Source organism: Pleurodeles waltl, chromosome 1_2, assembly GCF_031143425.1.
Source record: "Pleurodeles waltl isolate 20211129_DDA chromosome 1_2, aPleWal1.hap1.20221129, whole genome shotgun sequence".
In the NCBI taxonomy this organism is placed as follows: Eukaryota; Metazoa; Chordata; class Amphibia; order Caudata; family Salamandridae; genus Pleurodeles; species Pleurodeles waltl.
This window is the reverse complement of record NC_090437.1, coordinates 227213607-227232567: the sequence shown is the minus strand read 5'-3', so window position 1 is coordinate 227232567 and position 18961 is coordinate 227213607. Positions and strand designations below refer to the sequence as shown.

At 43.3% G+C, this 18961-nt stretch overlaps 1 protein-coding gene across 10 annotated transcripts in view; it reads left to right on the top strand.

Moving 5' to 3' along the window:
- Nucleotides 1-18961, top strand: part of ADGRL3 (adhesion G protein-coupled receptor L3) — a 1158007-nt gene that overhangs the window by 707592 nt on the left and 431454 nt on the right. For all 10 annotated transcript variants that reach the window (XM_069237928.1, XM_069237906.1, XM_069237923.1 and 7 more), the window contains one exon: nt 56-165. In XM_069237928.1, coding sequence (XP_069094029.1) covers nt 56-165 — 110 coding nt within the window. The remainder of the gene's footprint in view (nt 1-55; nt 166-18961) is intronic.

The window sequence follows — 18961 nt, the reverse complement described above, 5'->3', positions numbered from 1 at the left end:
TATCCCTTTTATTACCATGTTTTTGAGGATCTGTTCTTCTCCCTTTGTGTTTCAGATGCAATAATCGTACCCAGTGTGCCGTCGTGGCAGGGCCAGATGTGTTTCCGGACCCGTGCCCTGGAACGTACAAATATTTGGAAGTGCAGTACGAATGCGTCCCTTACAGTACGTTTCTTAATTTATTATCCATCCGTAGCCCCCTGAGACGGGGGCGATTTTAGGCACTGATTTAGCTGGTCTTGCTCCTTTTATCCAAAACATTACTGATTGACTGGGTACATTTTTTTATTTATGAATAATGCATGTTTAATTAAAAAATGTCTTGATAACAGCTCTGAAAAGTGTTGTGTGTGATTCATGTGCTCCAAGGCAAGGGATAGTATAATTAATTCGATTTTAATTGCTCATTAGGCGTCTTTTTTCTACACTGAAGCTCAAAATATTAAGATTAAAATGTTGTTTTAATGTCATGCGAGTGGAACTACCAGGTAGGTATAATCTACGAAAAGCGTCTGTGTGCACTTCCAGCATGTTAGGATGCAGTGACTGAACAGATTTTTGTGTTTTTTCTCTTTTTCACTTGAACATTCCTATAAACAGTGTTGACTACAACGCATTAGAACATTTTAATATCAAAAAATATAATTTTAGGCAAATTAAAAACTAGTTAGATTACACATATGGCAGCAATGCTACTAGTTTCTCTTTCTCAACACCACCACAAGAGATTAAATATCCGCCTGAATGTTTTCAATAAAGGGAAGGCTCAGGTAATTATGAACAATATGAGTTAATGCTCTGCCATTTTTAGGGGCCATTGCATATCAAGCGAGAGGGTCTTTAACAACTGGTATGGCTTGAAGCAGAACTGCGGTAAGGCTATTTGAGCATCCCATCCACTGAGGGTAAAATGTTCTAAATTAAAACGGGAGAAACATGAAGACAAACATTGGAAGGTTGGAGCACAAAGCTTATACTGGCCTCTATGAGCCCTAAGCCGTTTAGGGACATATTTACAAGCCCCTTGCTCCGCCGGTGCATCACGGTTTTTGTTGCTCCGGTGGCACATAGTGCTGACCCACATCTACGAGGCCAAGCAAAGCCACTTTGCGTGGCTTTTCATGGCCTCATACATATAGTGTAAGGCAACACAGGGCAAATCGCCACTTTGCCTTACACTGCAACAGGATGGCATTGTGGTCGGTTTTCCCATGCAACACCCATGGGGTTTGACGCATTCCCAGATTTACTAGGCAATATAAACCTGGGAATGCGTCAAAATCTTACTCCTCCCTAGGACAGGCACAACAAGGAGAAATATCTTTATTTCGCCTCATTTTTATCTCTTTTCCTCTTTCCATTTGTGCAGCACATTGCAGCATGCATAGAAAGAGGAAAATGCCTTAATAAATTGTTTTTGTGCTGGAAGATTCCCCCTCCTGCACAAAAACAATCCTGCATGCAAAGCAGGCACCCTTGCATTGTGGTGCAAGGGTGCCTGCATTGAAGCTAGGCAGAAAATTGTGCACCAGCAGAGGGGGAAAGGATTGCAATGCACTGTATGTAGTAATTACGGTGCATTTCGGCCCTTTCCCTGTTGTGCGGTACAGCAAGGTCACTTGCTGCGCCACCCTGTGCCTCTTCCTTGTAAATATGCCCCTGCTTGTCTTTAATGGCGCTTGCAACATTCCTATGTTCTAATCAACTTCAAATTTGTTACGCATGCAAGAAACCCCCATAGGGATTCTTGGTGGCCATAAAGTACTTTGCAAGTGTGGACGTCTCACAGTTGCAGAGAATTCTAAACTCATAAATCTCACTCAGATTGGGAAATGGACGCTCCAAGCTTGAGGACACCTACAAACATAGATGTTTGTTGGCATAACCAAACTCCGACCTGACCTGCTGCACCCTGGAAATGTTTGGACATTAACTCCAGGCCAAGGTCTGGATCATTCCGAATTCGGGAGGGGGGAGGTGTTCTGGTTGTTGAAAAACATTCTCCATGGGAAAAATGTTTACCCATGGAGAAAAAGAAATACGAATTGTAAATTTGCATAGTTGTTCATTCTCCTGTGGAGTCTTCACTGACATGGAGAGCACCACACAGAGTTATAGGATCCAAAGGAAAGAGTCAACAATCAGTGGCGTAAAAAAACTGCAAGAGCCCCCCTGCAGAGAACATGGAGGGGGGTGGAGTCACACAGACCAGGTGCTGTGCTGCGGGGGCCCCCTTGCGCTCAGGGCTACCCCTGCATCGCAGGGGCTGCAGGGGTCTTTGTTACACCTCTGTCATCAATATTACTCATTGTATTGCTGGAAACCTGTACCTAGCATCACCATCATCAAGATCAGTTCATAAAAAGGTGCCCATGAGATATTTTTATTCACAGCTGTCTTATGTCGTTATACTGTCATTGTAATCTTGGCTGCATAGGTGTCCCTAAGATTTTTCTGGGTCAAGGGCACGTGGCAATGCAATTCAAAGAATGGGCAAAAATAGAACTGAAATTGCAATTGCCTATGCAGGAAGGAAATATGTATCTAACCTTGGTCCCAATTACCACCCCATAGAAACCAGGCGCCATTTTTGCATCAAAGTAAACAAGATAGTGATGCACTGACCCTTTCCTGAGCACGGCACGTAATACAAGTACTGCAGTTCAGCTCATGAAGAGAGACTGACTAGAGGCAGATGAGATGAGTTCCTGCAAATGAACTGAGACTCACTGGCATTTTGATCTTACCCAGCGATCAGGGTTATGCCACAGTGGTTTACATTCCATCTTCCCTCTACTCCCTCTACTTCAGTTTACTTGCGTGGGGGCACACAATGGTGTTTTCTGTAGCGACACTGGATAACCATTCACAATCAGCTCAATTTTAGAGCATTGAACAGAGGATTAATAGATTCCATTGCCCAGTTTCTTCCTTGTTCAGAGGTGTAAGTAGGAGGCAGATTTACAGGAGTGAGACCCTTATCTGAAGCCCATGGATTTTCAAGGGTGCCCCAAACCACTAGTGTAGCACAACCAATGAGCATCAAGAGAACGTAGACAAAAAAGCAAAAAAGCCAAGTCACGGCAATTCTTTCAACAACGCTCTAGTTCTAAGGACAACCTTGCAAAAAAGAAAGCTGCATGGAGGGTGATAACACAAGGTCTCCCAAAGGAAAAAGGGAGGTTGTTGCATTGTGAAATGTTATCACAGTATGGTAGAGAATGTGGAGAAAATGGTGATAGTACTTCAGCTTAATTGTTACTACCTACCAACTAGAGTTCAATGGTAACATGTTAATCCCTGGCATACCTACCTGTTCAAGAAGACCCACTGCACAACACAAATACACCTGCAATTTGTACTACACAATTGAAACTTACTTGGGAAGGGGAACCTTCACTTTGTGAATGGTGTTAGAAGCGCCTGGGGCAATGACGAGGGTCTAGGTGACCTTTGCCTGGTCCAGTTGATCTTTTCCCAAGTGAGAAACTTTCTATTTTGTTGAATGCACATCCATTTTCTTCTAGAAGCCAAGGTGGCCTTTTGTTTTTAGGAATACAATCACAGGGATGGTGGTTTTCTGTGTCTAGCACGCCACAATCCCTGTGTTTGTATCCAATCCCAAGCGGTTGCAAATAGCGACCTGCATGTTTGATACTCATTAGAGAGGCTGTTCTGTGGCCGCGGGTGAATAATCATTTTGCGATGTATCCCAACAGTAAACTATAGACTGGCTGCAAATTGCCAGCGCACAATTTTCAACCAGTTTTTGCAACCAAGCATTTTAATACATCTGGCCCCTGTTTGGCAAGCATTAGTGGTTTCATCTAACTGAAAGTCATGAAATGGGTGCAGTCTCTAATGTACGTTTATCCTTACAAACCTTGTGGACACATTCCTGATGGAGGCTAACCTTGGTGATTGATGCCTGGCTGGATTTATGTTGATGTGCTCAGCAGCATAGCTTAACCTCAGGACAGCTAGGGACAACACTTTATGGCATTGCAAAGTAACACAAACTTTGCAAACTGTTGGTAAAATATTTACTCTCCAGCACAATTGGAAAGTAGTCCTTAAAGTAACATATATAGAGCCTTCCACTGCTTTGAGTTGCTTTGAGTCAAAGGGATGTCTCAAGGTGGGGAGACGGGCGTCCCCACCTGCCCATTCCCAGCTATGGATTTGACGCAAAGAACTAATTATTACTAAAATTGTTAGATAGGGATTTGGTAAAAAATAACACCTCCTTGAGGCAGTCATTAAGTAGGGCACATCTTTTAATTTAATTTCTAATAACTTTTCACACATTGCACATGGACTACAGTGCACATGAAACATCTGATGAGTAAAAAATATAAAAGTTTGACTAGGCTTAGTTTTTTGTACTGGAAGGATAGTCTTTCGGTATAAATCCTCTTAGACGTCAATCATGTCCCTTTGTAATGTGGTGCATAAAGATGCATATGGTATCAGGCGGCCTGTTTGTGCACTGGCGCTGGGGAAGACAGCAGCAGCGCCATAGGTTAATAAATACAGCTCTGTGCCGTCTCTCCCCATAGAGCAAAGCAACATTGCTTGCTGCTCTCTGTGGTGCCATTTTTTTAAATTTGCCCCCAAAATGATAAAAGATAGTCAGGCAGTGCCACATGATTATAGCTCCTGTAGGAATCCTTATGAGATTGGGGTAGCAATTTTGTTCAATCAAGTAACCCTCCAATCCGTCTCCTTAAACGGCCCTCTCTTTTATAGTTCACAAACCGAGCTGTTTAAAATGATCAAGTATTTGAGATTTTGATTATCTGAAAGTTTTCTCTCATAACACCTTGAACAAATGCATGGAAGGTCCTGGGAACCCTCACATGCCCCATGGCACAAGCAAGGAGACACTGCCCCCCTTTCTGTGATTTACTATGTTAAGTGTGGTTCCACAAATACATACACACCTTCTTCAGGTTTTGTCCTGGGCTTAACAGACAAGCAAATGGTTAATTCCATTGCCCCTAAGTTCTTTTTTAGTGGGAAGTATGCCCTTGATCTAAGCTTACGTTGAAAAGCTTCAGAAATATGATTAAATATGGTGTGGGTGCCTCACCTTTCTCTAAAAAAAGAGATCCTTACCAGGGTCAACAATTAAAACCACCCTCATTCGGATTCAAGGCACTAGATTCAGTGACAACGGCATGCAGCAGATAGTAAGTTACCACAAGTTACTGCATCTTGATTTGTGTGTTAAAGGAAATAGATAGAAAATAAGTAAGTTAACTAGGTATGTTTTCCATATTTCAGTTTGTCGCTTGTGATAGGCAGTGATGGAATGTTGTTGATGTTATTTGTTATGATAATAATTCACATGGCAAATGCATTTTAATCTCTTCAGCAAACTGTCAAAATATACCATGGAAAAAAAGAAAAAAAATCTCTTAAGTGCTACTCCTTTACCAGACTTCAGCCAGTGCAGGAAGAATTGCTCTGGTCAATGTTCTCTTGGCTTGAGGATCAGGAGGCTGAGGGCTATAAGCGAAAGGACAAGGCTCCTTATATGGAGTTTGGCTGATGATGTACGCTGTCATGAAGGTGCCAAATACCCCTTATTAAAATGCATTATAACCTATGGCACTTTTAGTACGGCAGACAGGATATGCGCTACATTTGTGATGCAGTATCCTGTACGCCAAACTCCAAATAAGGCCCAAAGTTCTTACTAATGCAGGGTAGACAGGCTTTTGCTGCGTCATTTTCCAGTACAGATACACAAGAATGTTCTTAAATCTTTTCATCAAAAAAGCCTGTTCCGTATTTTCGTTTTTGCACTTTTCCAGGAACTCTTCCCATTTTTATTTACAATTATGCTGCTCCTGCTCAGCAATGTAGCCCCGAACTGCCAAGGACAGCTGTGATGCATCAGACTTGATTCTGCATAATTTATACAGATCATTCTTTTCGTCCTTAGCATGCCAAATTGCACATGATGATGATTCCATACAATAATTTTCCTCAAGCAGTGATACCGTCTGCTAAAGGCTAGAGGTTATCAACGCAAATCTCCTTGTTTCTGAGCTTGAACACTTAGCTGCTAACCAGGCTTTCTTCCATAAAAGTCAATTGGAACTTGTTAAGTGCTTTTTTTCTATGGCTCCAGCATGTAAAAAACTAAAAAGGCAAATTTAAGAATCAATCAGTCACTACAGGAAGCCAGTTAAACTAGGACCTCCATTCCAGTTGTGCCAGGAACCTCTAAAAGACTATCAATATCACTTTTTGTATCTGAACTGGAGACTGTGCTATGATGAGCTACTTGGCAGTCTGAAGACAAAAAAACTTTGCATATTTGCATTTCATAATGTTTTCCATTTCACCGAAAAGAGCCCTATTCAGTACATCTGAAGTTTGGTTTTGGAACCAGCATTGTCTCAGGGCCTCTATGTTGTGTGAGCCATTTTATTTTCGAAATGTTAAGCACGTAAGATCGGTCTTAGTCTCAGCTCATTCAAGTATTTGTTTTTTTTTTAAACGTATTTTATTGCAGTTTCATTCATCCATTTAACATGTAGTCATAATACAGTACAATAGATAGTAATCTTGTAACCCAGTGCATGTATTCTACCCGATCTGTACAATCCAGATTCCTTGGATAGCCAAGACCCCAATAACTCCCCCCAACACCCTCCCTTCATCCACCCCAACTTCCCCTCCCTCCCTAGGTGAGTCCTTTAATATATTGCTATGATGCCAGTGGAACCTGGTGCACAGGGGTAGGGAATAACCTTCCTCTCTCTCAGTCTGTGGTGGAGTATCATTCATTGATCATGATCCTAATCATAAGGGGGACCGTCTGTAGGTGGGTCTTAACTGGGTCCATCCAGTCTGTCTGGCAATCATTCAGTCGGGGGGCGGGTTCCGCCTGGCTCTCTTTTCCAAAAGCATCTAACACTGTAACCCAGCCTTGCGCTACTTATTCGCCTCACATCTAGCCCATTTAGTCACTTCTTTTACCCACTGGGATACCCTCGGTCCTGTCGGGTTCTTCCAGGTCACCGCAATTTCCCTCTTAGCCAATGCATAGGCCAAGTCCTGGAACCTGCTAGTTACCTTGTTCTTGGATGAATGGGGAAACCATCCCAGCAAGCAGTGACCCATTGTGTAGGGAATCTCTTTACCTATAGCTCTAGCCACGGGCAGATTCACCGCTTCTCAATATGCCTGCAGCTGAGGGCAGTCCCAAAACATATGCTTAAATTCCGCACCCAACAGCCCGCATCTCGGCAGCCCCCTCCCTCCTTCCCGAAATACCTTTTGATCCGCCCAGGGGAAAGATATGCCCGATGCAGTACATAAAAGTTAATACGTTTAAATCTAGCATTCTGATTCATTTTGGGGACCCCCTCTAGAATGCGCTCCCAGTCCCTGTCAGCGATATCAACGCCCAGGTCTCACTCCTAAGTTAATTTAGGTTGGGACAAGGGGAGGGTCTTATCAGCCCGAATACTGCCATACAAATTTGACACCGCTTTATATTTGCCGGTGGAAGTCGCTAGATATGTACAGGTTGTTTGCGCTGGAGGTTCTCCCAGTCCCTTCCGCCAATGCTGTCGAATGCTTGCTGTGAGGGATCCGTATAGCAGAAAATGTACCCTTGGTAAGCCAAATTCCACCCTGAGGGTCTCAAAGGGTATCAGTATCCCTTCCGTAAACAGTGTTCCCAATGTCTGTATGCCGGCATCTACCCAAGTCTGGAGGCCGTCCCAATCACACCAGTGTGGTAAGGCCTGCAAAAACATCAGAGGGAGCTCCGGAGAGTAGGGGGTCTTTATCTTAATTTTGCGCAGATAGCTTTTCCAGCATTGGACCAAAATTTTGAATTCTGGGGAGTCCCTCGCACCCCCACCAGGGCCCCCCAGCAACACCTCGAGTAACCTATTTCCTGGAGGGGTGAAAGGTTTCACCTTTGCCCCTGGGACCATTCTGCTTGCTATCCATTGCGCAAGCCATTGGAGCTGTGCTGCCAAGTAGTAAGCCTCAAAGTCGGGGACCGCTCACCCTCCACCTGTAGATTGCCTCTGGAGTTTGGTCAGAGCCACTCTCTTCCGTCCACTACCCCACAGAAATACAATGACCGTTGATTCCAGTTCTTTAAATATAGCTCTGGGTATCCATATTGGCATTACTTTAAAATGGTATTATAGCCTTGGTAAGACTATCATTTTAAGAATCGCTACTCTATCTGCTACTGACAGTGGCAATGTTTTCGAAAAAGCCATACTAGATCTGATGGACCCCAGGGAGCCCCCAACGTTGCCATCTAAAATGTCCTGTGGGTCGTGGTAAACCTTAACTCCCAAACAGGAAAGGCAGCTTGGCTCCCACTTAACCAGTCCCAGCCCCAACGGGGGCGCTATCGAGGGTCTCAGAGGGAACAGCCTGGTTTTATCCCAGTTCACTCCCAGTCCACAGTGCTCACTGAACTGAGAAAGCATCCGCTGTGCCCTGGGTAGGTCTCTGAGCATATCCTCCAGAAAAATCAGTAAATCATCAGCATATAAGGCAATCTGATGTCTCTCGCCTCCTGCCCTTACTCCAAGATCCCCTCCTCCGCCGCGTGCCATGGCCGCCAATGGTTCCGTTGCCAATGCAAAAAGCAGCGTCGACAAAGGGCATCCCTGCCAAGTACCACGTTCCACTGCATAGCTTATCGGTGTTGTCTGTCCAGGTCACACTCTAGCTGTAGGTTTGGTGTATAACAGTCTCACCCATGCGATGTATGCAGTACCCAACCTCAGTCTGGACATTACTGTGTAGAGGAAATCCCACTCTAGAATGTCAAATGCTTTTTCTATGTCTACTGCTAGTACCCCGGGTACTATACCATCCGAATTTTGATCCCTCATGACTGCTAACAATCTGCGAATGTTATCTGCGATGTTTCGGCCAGGGACAAACCCCGCTTGATCCGGGTGTATTAGCGTTGGCATGTGTGGAAGGAGTCTCGTGGCCAGGGTCTTACTGAGGATCTTATAGTCTAGGTTCAACATGGATAATGGTCTGTATGCACCAGTCTCCGTAGGATTTTTACCAGGCTTTACCAGGGGTACTACTATTGCTTCCTGCGCCAAAGCCGGCAATATTCCGTGCTCTTTGGCGAACCCATAAAGAGACTCCAATCTTGGGGCCAGTAGGTCTACGTAAGTGGCATAAATCTCAACAGGGAGACGCTTGAGTTCTGGCTGGGTGATAGCTTCTCCCAACTGCCCGCTAACTCTGGTGTTAACATCCTGAGTTGTAATTGGGTTAAATAACTCAGTGGAGTCCCTGTCATATCTGAGGTTACTTTTATATACAGTAGTCGTTCGTAGTAGGTCATGAAGTGTGAGTTAATTTGTTCCTGTCCATATATATGGTCTCCTTGTTCTGTTGACATATCCAGTATAACTGAGCCTCTTTGAGTCTGGGATACCACCCAAGCCAGCATCCGGCCCGCCTTGTCCCTTTCCCATGTGCCCTTGTAATGTAGTTCTTATAATCGAAGCATCGAAGACACTCTACACATTCTGCTCCTGTTGCCCTAAGCTCCAGTACGGTGTGTTGTAAGTTTGGATTTTCCGGCCTACTTTTTTCTGCCTCTCTCAGTTTGTCCTCTGCCACCTCAGTGTCCCTAAGAAGTGTCCTGCGGACCCCTACCTCTCCAGCAATGCATCTCCCCCTAATCACCACCTTAAATGCATCCCGATTCAATCAGGGGGCTACTGGACGTGGCCTCATTATCTGTAAAGAATTGAATAATGTGTTGTTTCAACTCCCCCTGAAAGTGTACGTCTTCTAATGACTGTGGTTTCAGTCTCCAGGTGGGAATGCGGGGGGGGGCAGTCCCCACCTCAGTGACAGCAAGATGGGGTTATGATCTGAGATAGTGCGAGCTAAGTATTCCACATTATAAATATGAGGAAAAACATCAGGTTTGCAAAAGAACACATCCAGCCTGACATGCAGCTCATGTAAATGGGAGAAATACGAATAGTCCCTAATATCCGGGTTCATTCGACGCCAGCCATCCACCAATCCCCAATTTGCCTGCCGGGACGAAACTGCTGTGCCACCCTAACTAAAGGGGAGTCATGTAGCGGGGAGTGCGAGCGGTCCATGGCAGGGTCCGCTATGCAGTTAAATCCCCCCACCCAGTACCAGGGGACATTGTAGGTATGTAGCTAGTAGGCCTGACATACGTGTGAGAAATCAACCTTGGTCTGAGTTAGGTCCATAGACATTAATCAGTGCTAATTCTCTGCCCTCTAGTCGCCCTCGAATTGCTACAAAACGACCATCCGGATCCGTAAAAATATCCAATATTTGAAATGGGACCCCAGCCCTTATCCAGATCGAGGTTCCCCTCGCGAATGCAGAGTATGTTGTGTAATATATTTGGCCTCTCCATCGTTTCTGTATAGCTTTCCCCTCTGCTTGTGTTAAGTGTGTTTCCTGGAGCATTGCAATCTGAATCCCCCTCCTCTGTAAGTATGAGAAAACCTTATACCTCTTGAACATCGTATGCATGCCCCTTATATTCCACGAGAGGAATTTATATGAGTCTAACTTAGCCATATCAGTGCATCACTCACTACTATTGTTGTGCCCCATACTGCACCACCTTCTATAAGTAAATTCCCTGTTAACCCCCGTTACTGATCCAGCTCCACTGTTGTTGCTCCCTGTGACTCTTTTAACCCTATAAATTGACCCCAACAAATAACTTCCCAACTCCCCTTCCCCAGGACAAAAGTGTGAACGTCTCTCATCCAAACCTAGTAATTAGTTCAACTGGTTTATCGAAACTGGGGGAACTCCTAGTTCTTGGAAGGATTGTGCCAAAATGCCAATCCCCACTCCCAGACTGCAGGACTCATGGGGGTTTTGTGGGCCCGGCCTCCTTCTGATTGGCGTGATCCTCTGCTGCCAAGCCGGTCATCTTTGCAGGGGCACCGGCCATTGCCGTACCAGTCGCAACCGTCACCCTTATTCATTCCAGATACTCCGTGTGAGCCCAGAACTGTCGTTGTCAGATGATGCAGTCTGAAGTCCCTGGGGTCACCTCTGGACCCGGCCCATCTGATGCATGTGACATTTCTGATTCCTGATCTGAGCCAGACTGTTCTAGGTCCTCACTAATCCTTATATGCGGGCCAAGATCTGAGCTGTTTAGGGATGCCGCTGCTTCCATAGCTTTTTGACGTTCTTTTTGCATCTCCATGTGGGAAGGACTCCCCAATTTATGGTTCCTCATATATGCCTACTTCCCCTTTTCCGTCTTGTGAGCGGTCCCCTTGCTGAAGGTTCTCTCTCAGAAGGTGCCTGTTTATCAATCCATTGCCACACGTCTTCTGCTGTGGTAAAAAACTGTGTGCCCTCTTTAGTCACCACTTTTAGTTTTGCAGGGTACAACAACCCCTACTGAAACCCCAATTGGCGTAGTCTTTGCTTTGCGTCTCGGAAAGTGGCTCTTTGTTTCTGTACCTCCCGAGACAAATCTGGGAAGATACGAATCGTGTGATTGTCCAGTGTATGATCTCCATTTTCCCTGCTTTGGTTCAACAAATAGTCCCTGTCCCTGAAATGCAGCAGCCGAGCCACTATCGGTCTTGGGGGAGCTGGCGGCGGCGGGGGGCGTGCTGGATCCCTATGCGCTCTTTCAATCACAAAAAAAAGAGAGAGTCCGTCATCTGCCACTTCCTCTTTAAGCCAGTTCTCAAGGAACTCCACCAGATCAGTCTTTTCGATGCGTTCAGGAAGACCGATCACTCTGATATTATTTCACTGTGAACTGTTTTCTGCGTCCTCGGCTCACAGTTCCAGGTCTCGGATTCGCTTCTCCATCTGTTGCGTTACCGTGGTTGTGTCCTTAATCTCTGGCAAGAGTTCCTTAATCTGTTGGTCAGTTGTGGCTACCCTCTCGGCCAGGCGTCGGTGGTCGTCCCTGAGTACTGTGAAGTCTGAGGGCAGGGCGTCAATTTTCCCCTCCAGGGCTTCGCGGGAAGCAGTTATGGCCTGCAGCATATCTTGAAGGGTGGGGTCTCTGTTCTTTTCTTCAGGAAGGGTATTCTTGGCTCCCCGCAGGCCCATCATCGCCTCTGCCTATGTCCCGTTTTTCTGTTCTGCGTCCTTTTTCCGACCAGTCTTACCCATCTTCTGAAGCACTACTCCTACCAATTCCTCCTTGTCATCAAGAGCCATCGGTTGATTCACCTCTTATCCATTTATTCTGTGGCCTTGTTCCCAGGCTTCATCTCTCTGTTTGCGGCCGCCATCTTGGTTTTCTCCCGGCTCCCGGACGCGCTGCGGCTCGGCCTCAATCCTGGTGTCCCACGTGGGCCTTTCGTCTCACCACTGGTCCTGGGGCCCCTGCACCTTTAGCTACGTGCATGCGGGGGCTGAGGGTCCTCTGTAACTCAGGATGTACCGGGATAGGGGATGTCAGGCGGGAGCCTCAAGAAGAGACTTCTTCCCCCATCAGCATCAGGCCACCCCCCTTCCTCATTCAAGTATTTGTTGTCTATTTAGCTTTTCTCAAATTGTGTTAGAATGCACACCTGCCAAGAAAATGGATTTGACCGACGGGTGTAAAACAAAAGTAGCCTTTTGAGACGTAAATCAGTTGCTGCATGATACAATGTGGAGAGTGTGGGTGGGTGTGCTTTTTTAATCACGAGTGTGACTAGCGTGGCCAAACCTGCCTGTTCTTTCTGTCTTTAAAAAAATATTTTTGTGAGCTCTTTCTTCTATCCAAATTAACGAATTGCCGGGTATAAGTAGGCTGGAATCAAGCAAACGTGGGGTCTGATTTCTTCATAATCATTTAATTAAAATGTGTTGTTTTTAATTGACATGTGTGTGCTAATTGCCAAGTAGTATCCTTATAATGTTAGTGTGATTGGGGACGTTTTAGGTACAGTAAGTGCAATTAGTTGTGAGGTCAGTCTGAGTGATTGGTTGCTAACACAAATCTTTTGCTATAAATGTCTGCATTTTTCTCTCCTCTTTGAGGACATTCCCACAGTTTGTGAGATTTAACTAAGGCTTTTTACCCAGCACGAAATACGAGTACCTAAGCAGTGCATTTAGAACCCCACCTCCAAATTGTATTGATCACTTCCTTTAGGAATGAAACAAATAACATGAAATGGCACATTTAATTATCTGTTTCATTAACAATTGCTACTGGCTCAAAATGTATGTGCGTCTTCCATGGATGGTAAGAAAGGGAGTATTTAATTTTGTTGATATGTTTCGTATCACAAGGGCGAAAGCATTTGTTTCTGTGAAATATCTGTTTGTACACAGAAACATCGATCATATACTTGGCCCACAACTCGTTCTGTGTCCCTTTTGTCTAATAAGCACATTTTTGCATTTTAAAAGTGGCCATGCAGTCCCTCTGTTATTTCAAACATACTGGTAGATGATTTGCCCCTCTAAAAGCCCCAGTAACTATTGCACTCCATTTAAAGTAAAGTGCTCACTATAAGGCAAGGTTGTCAAATTGCATTCTTCCAAGGAGGACTTTCACAGGCCCACAGAGGAACCACTCGATAGTGGGGAATCTTGACAGTGAGCGGTTAGTTTGGCTACTGCAACCCAACAAAATGCAGCAATTCGGGATGGGTGGTCCTGTATTTAGAGAAGTCGTATAGGTCTCTTCTATGAGGATACACACCTCAGAAATCACTATCTGTGTGCAAAGGCCCCTAAGCCCCAGACCTCAGATCATGTTATGCTGCTCTGGCTTGAGCTGCTTTGCCATGAGCTGATCTGCTTGGACTGTACCAACCACATATGTGAACCAAACATGAAAGGTTGAGTTTGTATTTTCATCTGGATTTGTCATTCATATTAGTAAGCCCTGTTGTAAAATACCATAGCAATTATTTAACTTCTTGTCTTGACTCACCATCATATACTTCTGAATGCTTCAAGGCACATTGTGCGTGTGGCACTATCTCAAGTTAGCACCTTCATGTGCACCACCAGTATTATATTATACTGCAGTTAGATGTATATCGTAGATGAATGACACACAATTGCTAATATATTGTGAATAAATTTTATAGAAAAGAGGAAAACACTTTTTCAACCACAGTTGAGAACAGTTGTTACACAATTCATGCAAATCAATCCTTCTTTTTTGCAATATTGCTATTTTGCAATGTTTGGTGCTATGCCGTCTGATATTAGTTTGAAACATGGACAAAAGTTTAAACTGTTGCATCTACAGAATCAACACCAAACACCAGGCAGCAAGCCTCCCTTAGCACCCCCACTCTGTCCCTATACATTTCTTAATAATGATGTTTGTACACCATATCCACCCGCTGCCCAAACAAAAGATTGAGAAATCAAAAATGGCAAAGCACCATCTGAAATTCTGACAAATCTACTAAGAATGCCCAAATATATAATTCCTCCCTTTATTCAATTCTTCATCTATGATCCTTGTTTTCAACAAATGTAGCATAAAAATACAGCCTGCCAATGCGTTTCGTCTACACCAGTAGACTTCTTCAGGGCATAGGTAGTTCCAAAATCATGAGAACCAGAATAATCCAATAGGCATATCTACATTCATGATAGCCCATTTGCAATAAGCCATCAACAGCACAAAGTCCTCGAAAACGGGATTAACAAGTATATCCTAGTGCAACTTGATATGTGCAATGTCAAAAGCACGGGCCTTCACCCATGTCACCACTCCAATTTCAATCTACACTTTGTGCATTATACCAGGGAACTGTTTATTCAGTGTTTCATGTGATGGTCAATATTTTCTTTCAACATTTTGTAGGAATGCATTAGAGACCATTGTAAGTTTACTGAAGTTGATTGTTTAAAACTAAAATAATGTAACTGAAGACATTAGTAATATATGTGCCTTGATGGTAGGATGCCAGAGAGATTAAAAAAAGCCAATAACTGTAGTTCCTTATCCTCCCAATGAGAGGTGGTTGAACATTAGTGTGCTATTAGAGGGTGAAGCGCTAAATAGTATACTCTTGTTAATAGTCTGATAAATGTTTTAGATTGCCTATAACATATTATATTTATTATATATATATATATTAGTTATAATATCCTCCCTGCCAAATTAAATATAGTCCTTATTTTCAACGAAAAAGTCTATGTTTGAATGAAGTTAAATTATCATATCATTGGTCATATTTGTCAAATGTACTAACATAGGCAGAAGATCCAGTACAGTCTAGGCAGCAACAATGTATCAAGTACAGTTTGTGATGATAGTCTGTATTGCTGGTAACATACTGCATTCGATTTTGCTTTGTATTCCCTGGACTGTATGTATGTTGGAATAGGGTATGTTTTTTTACTGCACCAGGTACAAAACTGATAACACATGGTGAGCTGTTTACTAGGTGTGGTAAGTGACTTCTACTTTTAGTTTTGGAGAGTAAATAAAAACACAACCTTAAGAGGTTGGTTTTTATCGCACCTAGGGACAGATGTACAAAGCTTTTTTCTGTTCGCATTCACAGAATTGGGTCGTTTGCAAGCAGAAAAAAGCGTTTTTGAATGTACAAAATCCCTATTTTGCGATTTGTTAATCTATTATAGAATAGGAAAATGAGTAGCGATTCGGTATTAGGACAGTGCATGCCAATGGTGTCCATTCCTAATAGCGAGTTACACTGGTATATAGGAAGGTTTTGCGACCTGGAAAGCTGTTGCAAAATATTCACGGTTACCACCAACTTTAAGGGACCCCTCCTCCTTTGTGAATGGGGGAGCTAACATTTTTTTAAGAGCAGGCAGTGGTCCCATGGACCAATGCCTGCTCTTAAAAACTGAAAAGAAAACTTTTCATTTTTCTTTTTGTAATGCATCCTGTTTTTTTTTTAAGGAAAACAAGATGCATTACAAAAACAATTGCTTTATTAAAAAAGCAATCACAGACATGGTGGTCAGCTGAGCTCAGAAGGCCACCATCCCTATGATTGTTGCCATTCACAATGGGTCGCAAATTGCGACCTGCCTCATTAATATATTTGAGGCAGGTCCATTTGTGACCCACTGTGAATCGCTATCAGAGTCAAACACACTAATAGCGAATCACTAAAATTTGCTACTAGGAAATCACAAACACGCAGTTTCATAAATCTGGCTCCTAGGCACTTAGGATTTGCCTTTTTTCCACACATTTTCCCCTGTTTAGTATTGCTAGGTTTGATCTGCCAAAATCTCTCAGAGGGAAAACTACGGGATTCCAATAAACATTGCACAATTTAGAAGTTCGATCCCAGCAAAAACTTTTGTTTGTGAATGGATTGAAATTAATCTTCAAACTCGTAATCAGGACATTAATACTGTATTCACAATGCAGTACTTTTGGTCACAAAAAGTTTAGCCTGCTCACAGCTGGGAGATTCATCCAAAATAATTGTGGTTTGAAATAATTTCTTGCTTCCTATCTCCTTAATTTCAACAAAACAGTATGTGTGCCATTTGAGCTGCAGAGATAACTTTTTGACTCCATTAGCTTTATACTTAGGACCTATGTCATCGAGACAACTATCACGCATTATAAGAAATATTCTTGCATTGACATTTGTGCACCATATCGCAGCCCACAGGAATCATTGATGGTAGTGACCTTGTTACAGTAATGGAGAGACAGGATATTTTTGCCAGAATAAGGAGGTTTACCTTTGAGTGTTTTCTTAATTTTAACTTGCGAAGAGGGAGAACTTGTGCCATACAATTTTATTTACACAAGTGGCTTCCTGCAGTTTGGTGGTCCTTTTAGCTATTATTTATTTAAAAGCGAGCAACGTTTTTTCTTCTGTACCAACATTAATTCTTGCAACGTACCATGGTTGCATTGTATGATAACTTTCTTGTCAGTCAGGAATATGAGATATGTACTCCATACAAAAAACTCATAAGTTACCTACAAAAAATGCAAGAAATGTCTAGCTTTAGAGGTTTCTTGAGATTTCTACCCCCAAAACCAGTCTTCAGGCAGAAAATTACCCTTCTGACTTAGATGCAAGAAAAACAGGAAATGTCAGATACTGAAGGTGACCCACTTATAAGGATCTATGCAAAACTACATTCACATAATAAAAAATATGCATAGCACTAGAAAAATGTCTTTATAGTTCAACAACACACTGTATTTTAGGGGAGCCCAGGTAGTGTCACGACCCATATTCTTAGGTCTCCAGGTTTTATCTATGTGACCAATAAAACGTTTGAAGAGGTTGCAAGGCAAGTGGCTTATGTCCCCCTGTCTTTAGTTTCCATTGGTGCAGCAGGACAGTGGAACGCAGGCACGAGGAGCCTAATGAACTCTGATCTGATTATTGATGAATTTCATCCTTCAAACAACAGCCAAGAGGGGAGTGGAGTGTTTCATTCGTTGCAGTTGGGCCCATGACACACTGGCAACACTACTGACTTTTGGCCAGTGGTTGATGGACAGATCTCCACAAAGAGCAATATACAATGAACCTTTGCAGTTTTGCACCCTGGTAACAGAGACTGATCCATGGAAAGGCACTGCAGCCGTTTGCGTGGTTTTCCTTGACTCTGGAGCATGTATCAACCAACAGTAGAATCTTTGCATCCCATATATCCGCCCAGTGGAATGCGCTCTTTGTGTTTTTCTTTTTCTGAAGGACACTTTGGCTCCCAGTGATGCTCCATTCTTAATCAGACCCCTGCCTTCTGACTGCGTGAAACAGTAAGAGAGGGAAGTATTTTGATGTTTCTAATCACTCCAGCACACAATCAGCAGCGTCACCAAATCATCTTTAACTCTTGAATGAGAATTTCAGATTCTTCCTGCAATGTCTCAGGGCTGTTAAGAAGATAACCGCCCTTAATAACAGCTAAGGAGAGCCAACTGATGCTTACCTGTATTAATTTTTATTAAACAGTATTTTCTTAGTCGGTATGTAGGCCACAATATTTTACCATATAACTCCCACACAACATTCAACAAATGATTTTTTCTCAATTCACGTAATGTGTGTCTTAATATTCCACTACAGTGTCTAAGAAGTGTATTAACCTTAATGTTACATTGAGCTGATGTATTAAAATATAACTCAAACTTCACTAGAGTTCTTCGTAAATGTGCTTTTGATGATAGGAAATAATAAATACATTCAAGTAGGTGTGGACGCAGAGTCAACCATGGACAAGATGGTGGCTCGGTAGTGGAACTCTACAGCCTGGCAGCCTTGTAACCCTTCTCTCAACACGCCGGAGAGCCTCATGATCCTCTGATTTGATATGAGGGGCAGAACCAATTGCTTGCACTCACAGACAACAGAAACAGCAAGAATAGGAGACGCTGGGGAAGCCTGCTCGGTCTGATGCCTGATGGCATCTCTTCTTCACAAATTGAGAACTACAATGCATGACGTTTTAGGTGGTAAAAGCTAGGATATCTGAGGACAACTGACATGGTCACTGTTGTCACAAACTTCATAGAGAAGCATGTTTACGTTCTCCCAGTTTAAGGTTTTAAGCACCCAGTACCGGACGCCTGTTGCATTGCACAATAAGATCTGCTCCATTCATGTGGCTTACTGGAGATGTACTGTTTTATACCACCACTCATTTCACGGTCCACTGTCATGCCACCGTGTTTTAAGTTATTGGGGGGTGATCAGTGAGAAACATTTTACCCAGTGCAGCTGGTGCTGTTACATAATCTAGGTACGTTTGTCTAATTACATCTATTGAGTGTTAGAAACGGCAAAAATTCATCAAAATACACTAGAGAAAACCCACCACACAAACCTCAGGCAATGGTTCCCTGAACAGGCCCAAGAAGCTGCTTGAGAATGTTCGATTTATAGCGTCCAAAATCAAACGGATCTTTTCACGCAAATATGGGAAGTCTCTCACCTTGTATAGAAATGGTCTTATCAGATGTTATATATGTACAATATAGTCT